Source organism: Silene latifolia, chromosome Y (genome assembly GCF_048544455.1).
Source record: "Silene latifolia isolate original U9 population chromosome Y, ASM4854445v1, whole genome shotgun sequence".
In the NCBI taxonomy this organism is placed as follows: domain Eukaryota; kingdom Viridiplantae; phylum Streptophyta; class Magnoliopsida; order Caryophyllales; family Caryophyllaceae; genus Silene; species Silene latifolia.
In genome coordinates, this window is record NC_133538.1 from 125294765 (window position 1) to 125303113 (window position 8349).

At 39.2% G+C, this 8349-nt stretch overlaps 1 protein-coding gene across 1 annotated transcript; it reads left to right on the top strand.

The window, feature by feature from the left end:
* The first annotated feature begins 6344 nt into the window (after positions 1-6344).
* On the top strand, positions 6345-8349 carry LOC141633953 (uncharacterized). Its single transcript, XM_074446296.1, has 3 exons — positions 6345-7186; positions 7362-7525; positions 7619-8349. The coding sequence occupies exons 1-3, from the start codon at positions 6847-6849 to the stop codon at positions 7664-7666; spliced, it is 552 nt and encodes a 183-aa protein (XP_074302397.1). The 5' UTR covers positions 6345-6846; the 3' UTR covers positions 7667-8349.

An 8349-nucleotide genomic window follows, 5' to 3' on the forward strand; every position in this document is an offset into this window, starting at 1 on the left:
TCTTGTTGTTTCATTCTATGACTTTTAGACACGGTGTAATTTATTAAAGCTTCCAATTTTTCGAGTCCCTTTTGGATCTCCTTTCCCGACAACCCCTCCCCTGTTCCTCCCGAGGGTGAACCATCTTCCTTTCCTTCTCATCCTTGACCTTCTTCCTCCTTCCCCGATGACCTCAACTGCTGGCCTTCATCCCATTTCCCTTCTCACAATCTCGTTTCGGACTCCTCAGTTCAACCGAACAAAATCTCAGATTCACAAAAAAAAAAAAATGACTAGAGTACAAAAACCATGGTCACCACTTACCATAGTATTTATCGGGAATAACTGGTTTAATGTGTGATTGAGACCGGTGTCGTTGTGTCCAGTGGGGAATTGGGGATGGTGATGAGTTTGGCGGTCGTGGCTTTGTGGATTAGTGTTTTAACTTTTAAGTATGTGGGATAAATCGTAATATGGACTCCATGGTACTCATTTGCCTTATTAAGTTTTATATTCATGTTCATAAGAATTGTGACCGTATATAGTTAGAAGAACACAAAATTATAGGGGGAGTTTTCGTATGATTCTTTGCTCTTGTGCTCACTTGCTACAGAATCAATACCACCAGGATAACACCGTCATAACAACACAATAACACCGGCGTAACAGTACAATAACACCAGAATAACATCGGAAAAACACCAGAATAACAGCACAATAACACGTGGTAAAAAAGAGTAAAAAAATCAAAGTCGTAAAAAATACTCAAAGTGGCACCGGAATAACATCACAATAACACCAGAATAACAGCACAATAACATGCGGTTAAAAAAAAGTAAAAAAATCAAAGTAGTAAAAAAAATCAAAGTGACACCGAAATAACATCACAATAACAGTAGAATAACGGCACAATAACACGTGTGGTAAAAAAAAGAAAAAAAAATCAAAGACGTAAAAAAAATCAAAGCGGCGCCGGAATAACATCACAATAACATCAAAGTAGTAAAAAAATCAACGTAGTAAAAAAAAAGTGACACCGGAATAACATCGCAATAACAGCAGAATAACAGTAGAATAACAGCACAATAACACGTGGTAAAAAAAAAAGAAAAAAAAAATCAAAGTCGTAAAAAAATTCACGAAGAATGAGAATAACATCACAATAACAAAGGAATAACAATAACAAAGACAATAACATATGGTAAAAAAGAGAGAAAAAAATCAAAATCGTAAAAAAATCAAAATAAATGTGAGAATAACATCACAATAAATAAATTTGGAATAACAATAACAAAGACAATAACATGTGGTAAAAAAAAGGAGAGAAAAAAATCAAAGTCGTAAAAAAATCCAGGTAAAAAAAAAGCACAATAATAGCATAATAACACAAGGTAAAAAAAATAAGAGTAAAAAATTTCAAGTAAAAAAAAGCCGGTACAAAAAGAAAAAGAAAAAAAGGTAACATAATGAGTAAATTAAAGAAAAACATAAGAGAAAACAAAAATCAAAGTGGTAAAAAAAAAGCATAATAACACGAGGTAAAAAAAAAGAGAAAAAAAAATTAAAGTAAAAAAAAAAAGTAACATTAGAAAAAAGAGAAAATAATTAAATGACAATGGTTTTATATGACATGTAAGATTTGATCTTGGCCACTCATCTCTAATATAATCTAGTGGCTGAGATTCCTCCAACTCACAACTCACCATAAGAACCAAAATCACCAAATCTAATCTCTCTCTCTCTCTCTCTCTCTCTCTCTCTCTCTCTCTCTCTCTATATATATATATATATATATATATATATATATATATATATATATATAAGATGTCAGATAAACGCGAGTCGGGATGACAACCCGACCCCTTAAAATCCTGCAACCAAGTTCAAGGTAAGCAAATTCGGCCTTATGGCCATCCATACACACCAAGCATAAAAGTACTAACTAAAAACGACTACTATCATCCAACACAACCGAATCATAAACCAAGAGAAAGAAAAGGAGTATCACTCATGTCCGCCGCTCATCCATCATCTCATCCCCACCACCATCCCCTCCCGAGGTGCCTGCTCCTGATGACCCAAGACCCGCATCGACCCCTGCTCCAGCGCCTGGACTCTCATACCATGGGGTCAAACCACCAAAGGCAAAGGACTGAGGTGTCCCCCATGCCTCCATGTCCACTCCATAGGAGTGGAAAACCCCACTATAGTCCCCAATCCCGCTCCACCACACCGGATGTGCTCCCTCGGTCCCAATACCCTGAGCATACGCCATCTCGTGCATGTTCCGGAGTGTCAAAGTAGATGACACTCTCTCTGCCAAGTAGCTCGAACGCGTCTCTGGGGTATCGAGGTAGGGGTAACAAGGAAAAGGGTGCTGTTGTGGTGCTGCTGGCTGTGGTTTGGTCTCTGTTGTCCTCTCCCTCACACGACGAGGTCCTCTCCCCAACCTGGGCCTATCCTCTACCGCTATCACGTTCTCCCCCTTCTTCGGCTCAGGTATCACCCGAAGGATCGTGTCGTCAATGAGGTATGTCTGTATCTATCGAGGTGCATCCTCATCCTCCTCATCAGAATCAACCGCATCCAAAGGCTCAGTCGGTGGAAGGTGCTCAGGAGCCGGTATCCTCATCCAGCTCACACCCCACACCCTTCATGCTAGGCTACCATCCTCCAAGGTTCTAAACCATTTCAGGTCGAGGTAGTAGTCTCTATCCATGGTAGGCACCGGTGTGGCTAGGGGAACGTACTCATAAGAAGCCTCAAAGGAGGCTAGCTTTTCAGCTAACCGGGTGGCAAGAGCACCACAACTCAAGTACCGAGTGGTAGAAGTAGCCATCAAAGCAAGGCTAGCACAGACCATGGCAGGAGCGTTGAAGACCACCCTCTCAGTCTGCTCCGGGTTAAGATAAGACATCAAAAGCAATAACTCGTGATTGTTCAGCTTACTCATATCCGGCCTCTCATAAAGAAGATTCGATATAGATCGAAGGAAGACCCTCAAAGTGACATGTTGAACATCGTTAATCAACATGTTACTGGCGGTGGGCGCTGACTTCCCCGACAAACAAGGCATAAGGCGGCAAACCCCGCACTCAGATGGAATCTCGCTGATGGAATCCTTGGGAGGCTTAGCCAAACCAAGGTGAGAAGCAAAGAGGTCCATGGTCAACACAAAACTCGTGTTCATAAGACGGAACTCAACAGACTGTTGAGCTGGCTCGTATTTAAACGAGCTCATGAATTCCAAAGTCAGAAAAGGATAGGTATGCTTCCTCAAACGATACAACCCCGTGAACCCCAAGGTCTCAAAAATATGACGGACATCCGTCTCAATCCCCAGGTCATCAAGAAGGGTGGTATCCACACAACGGGTGGGTCTCATTTTGCGTTTTTGTAACGCTACAAACCTCTCCCTCTGTTTGAAGTCCACGAAGACTACCAAAGGATACTCAGGTACAGACGGTACGACCGGTCCGCTACCCTCCCCAAATTCGAGCTGAGAAACCCTCCCTCTCTTGCTTTGACGGGTCCCCAGGTTTAGTCTCGGCATCTGTTTCAGCATACAATTTACACATACTTGCATAGGCACTTAAAACATGTAATTTACACAAATTGAACATTGAATAATCATCTATGTACACAATTTCACCAACCAATTTCCAAATTATATATATAAATTCAGTTCATAGCATTTCAGACGATCTCTATAGCTGTGAAAATTTTAGCATGGATAACATGATTTACTCGACTACTTCAACTGTCAATACATGGCTCAAATACTAGTCCATATATACTTGAAAACAGTAAACATTTATGTATGCTCATAGAAAGGCAACTAAGTACACACCATCACCGACATTCAACATTATGAGCAAGTTGCTCAATTCAAATAGTCGACGGTCTCTCTGACTATAACAATTGTGACATATTTAGCAAGAATTAACATCACCACTACTATATTAAAGGTTTTAACTTTTACATACATCTTCATATTCAACACAAAATCCCAATTATAGAGAACGAATTCCAATTTGGGGCACTTTTAAGACGGAGTTTTAAGGTGAGAATCACAAAAATCATCTTCCTACATGATATAGGCAATATATACTAATACTCAATTTCATCACTCAACCATGTATAAGACACCCAAAAATCAATTTGATTTCACAAACCCTAGAAAATTCGTCCCCAAATTTGCAATTTCTATTCTATTTTTAGCACAATAATCATCAACAATCATGGAAGGGAAGCATGTGGATCATATCACAACAATTACAAGCAACTTTTCATCCATATATATCGAAATTTCAGATTATTCTAGCATTCCAATAGATTCTAAGTGATGAAAACATGAAATTAGGAAGGAAATTCATACCTTTATCAAATAGGAGGTGGAAGAACGAGATCAAACAAAGAAAAGTACCCAAATTAATCACCACAACCACAAAGATGTAAAAGTTTTTGAGAGGTTTGAGAGGTTAGGGTTTCGAAATAGGAAGAAAGAATAAGAAGAATGAGAAGGAATAAGGGTTTTAAGAAACCCGTAAAAGCCACTGTACTGTAGCCTACTCGATCGAGTGCCCTCTACTCGATCGAGTAGGTGCTATTTCGTCGAGTATCCGCAGAAAATTCCTACATCTCGACGTCATAGCTTCCTAACTAGATCGAGTGAGGTCTACTCGGTCTAGTAAGCATCCGCACCCGGTCAAGTAAGGTTGAGTACACGGTCAGAATTACAAAATTAGCTGAAGGTTCCTGCAAAACAACATTACGTGTCGATCCCAAATCAAGTTCGGAAATCGTCACTGGTTATCGTACTCACTCATATATCACCATTACTACTTAAATATATCACACCGTCTCATCAGATAGGATTCATATCACATTACGCTGCAACAAACTTCACACAACATGGTTCACCTGCTACCGAGTCATCCGTATACGCAGTTATGTCATCGTATCATGTCTAAACTCGTCTTACCACATTGCTAACAACTTATACTTACGTTAATCAAAACACATAATTAACGATAAATTTTCCATACGACACCCAAGTGTATTACTATCATGTTCAAGTTTCAACATAAACGAATTATTCTACACAAATTAATCACCACACAGCGGAAACTCTCAATCATTAAACATTGCATTTACCCACTACTATCTTGATGTTTCTCATACTATATCTCAACACTTCTTTAACTGTCATTATTATAGCTACGGTAAGACTTATAAACTCGTATAGGACCACCATCACTAACGACCTGAAACAAACACCAAAATTACCACATTTCATACTACAACATACACTTCTACACTTTTCACGCACTTCTATCACGTAAAATCTTATACGTTCCTCATTATCGTCACATACGCTCCTACACTCCATCACCAATTCACCATACACGATTCTAACGTAACTATTGTACCAATATCAATTTCAACAGAGACTCAACACAAACAATTTCCAACATAATCAACATACACGTTAAGTACATACTTACTGACTCCATATTCTCATACCCAGTGACTGTCTTAAGCACAATGGGGCAAAGATTTTGAAATGAGGGGGCCTACTCACCCAAAATCTAGCATCAGCTGGGGCTCCCATTACACAAACACCAGGTTCGTTTTATTAGACTCGCTAGAGGCGGGATCTCATGTGCAACTTTATTCGAATAACTAGACACAGTCACGAATTCATGTATATATCATTTGTATATGTATATGGAGGGACACGACTCCGGTGAAATATAATTAGTAGACATTACGGATGTATAATGAATGCAATAAGAACCAACTACTACTTGCACTGTTCGTTACGATTACGCATCCAAAACACAAACACGACTCCCCACATATGAAATTAACGGTTCAAACATGTTACTAATCATAAACAACCCTATTAAACCTCAAAACATGTAACGATATTAAAATTAAAACGATTTTAAATAACGAAATGTTCCTGTAACAGTGCTACTCGATCGAGTGACTTGGCTACTCGATCGAGTAGCCCGAGATCAGAATACTCCCTCCTCGTCACACCTGCAGCTACTCGACCAAGTGAGGGGCACTTTGTCGAGTGGCCACAGGTCAAAACCTTCGGGATATTCCCGTCATAACAATATATATATATATATATATATATATATATATATATATATATATATATATATATATATATATATATATATATAGAGGCGGGATCTCGTGAGTTTGATTCTTACGGTAAGTTGTGAGTTTGGAAAATCTCAGCCACTAGATCAAAGGAAATCAAGGGCAGAGATTAAATCTCATAACATTAAAAAAATAGACAAACAAAATCCATTCCTTAGCAAGATAACGCATCAGAAATTCAGAACAACAAAATTAGCTTCTCACTAAAACTTTCTCAGTTGCAGAACGTGCAAACCATTGAAACAAAACCCTAGAAATTTGGGGAAAAATATCATAGCACATCAATTTCTTCTCAATTTCATCAATTAAAAATCAATTCAACAATTTTTATTAGTTTTCGTCAATTATTGATCAGCCGCTCATCGCCAAATTGGTTTTTATCCGTTTGTTAATTTGCAACAATCTGGTAGAGACAAGGACATGAGTGGTCGGCGGTGCCTGCTGGTCGTGATCGTGTCGTCGGCGGCGGCGGCAACTCGTCGTGGTGGTGGCAAGTGTGTGAGGTGAGTAATTAGGTTGTGAGGTGAGCTTCTTGCTTCCTGCTATATCTCGATGAGCAAGGATCAGTTATTCAGATTTTTAGCCTGGCAAAATCGTATTTAGTTGGTTCTGTACTACGACTGTAGTCGCAACTCCAATGTTAAAACTTGGTTTTCGTGTTGGGGATCAAACCAAAAGATATGGTCTATGGATCTTCTTCTCTTGGAAAAGAGTATAAAACCACGTTCATCATTGTCTACATCTTTCGGAGACGGTTCGGTCTCGACAAAAGCTGCTAGTGGCCAGCATAGTAATGTTTCTCAAAGTGAAGAAAGTAAGAGGGTTTTGTTACAAGATGAGGTGATCATTAGGGCTGCAGGCTTAAGTGATGCAAACCAAGTTGTTGAAATGATAGGGGAAAGTGTAGGAAGTTGTGGTGTGAGTAGTGCAGATTGTTGTAGGATAATCAAGGCTGCTCTTGAGTGTAACAATACTCACTTGGCTCTCTCTATCTTTGCTGCTATGCGCTCTTTCGCCTTTGATCAAGGTTCTTTTCGTCGTTTCCATGTGTTTTTGTGATGGTTTTTTAGTCGTCTGTCATTTATCGGTTGTACTAGTAGTAGAACCATTCATTCTTTGATAATTTGTTAAAGCAATCTTGACTGTGCAATTCTATGCACTGCATTAACTAGTGCATTGATCAAATATTTGTAAAATTGCAGGTGTACATGAGAATGGTAGTTTTGTTGGGAGGTGGAGATGGGCGAGGCCAGAATTAAGCGTGTACACCACATTAGTGATTGGTCTAGCAGCTTCATTGAGGGTTTCGGATGCCCTTAAAATAGTTGATGATATATGCCGAGTTAGACTTTCTTCAGTAGAAGAGGTTTTGAGCAGATTCTCAATCTTCGAGAGTACCGTTGTTTCATTCTATGACTTTTAGACACGGTGTAATTTATTAAAGCTTCCAATTTTTCAGGTCCCTTTTGGATCTCCTTTCCCGACAACCCCTCCCTGTTCCTCCTGAGGGTGAACCATCTTCCTTTCCTTCTCATCCTTGACCTTCTTCCTCCTTCCCCGATGACCTCAACTGCTGGCCTTCATCCCATTTCCCTTCTCACAATCTCGTTTCGGACTCCTCAGTTCAACCGAACAAAATCTCAGATTCACAAAAAAAAAAAAATGACTAGAGTACAAAAACCATGGTCACCACTTACCATAGTATTTATCGGGAATAACTGGTTTAATGTGTGATTGAGACCGGTGTCGTTGTGTCCAGTGGGGAATTGGGGATGGTGATGAGTTTGGCGGTCGTGGCTTTGTGGATTAGTGTTTTAACTTTTAAGTATGTGGGATAAATCGTAATATGGACTCCATGGTACTCATTTGCCTTATTAAGTTTTATATTCATGTTCATAAGAATTGTGACCGTATATAGTTAGAAGAACACAAAATTATAGGGGGAGTTTTCGTATGATTCTTTGCTCTTGTGCTCACTTGCTACAGAATCAATACCACCAGGATAACACCGTCATAACAACACAATAACACCGGCGTAACAGTACAATAACACCAGAATAACATCGGAAAAACACCAGAATAACAGCACAATAACACGTGGTAAAAAAGAGTAAAAAAATCAAAGTCGTAAAAAATACTCAAAGTGGCACCGGAATAACATCACAATAACACCAGAATAACAGCACAATA

Coding starts and splice junctions, on each gene's coding strand:
- LOC141633953 (XM_074446296.1), top strand. CDS start 6,847: ATGGATCTTCTTCTCTTGGAAAAGAGTATAAAACCACGTTCATCATTG. Junction 7,187..7,361: donor CTCTTTCGCCTTTGATCAAG/GTTCTTTTCGTC, acceptor GTAAAATTGCAG/GTGTACATGAGAATGGTAGT. Junction 7,526..7,618: donor GACTTTCTTCAGTAGAAGAG/GTTTTGAGCAGA, acceptor CCAATTTTTCAG/GTCCCTTTTGGATCTCCTTT.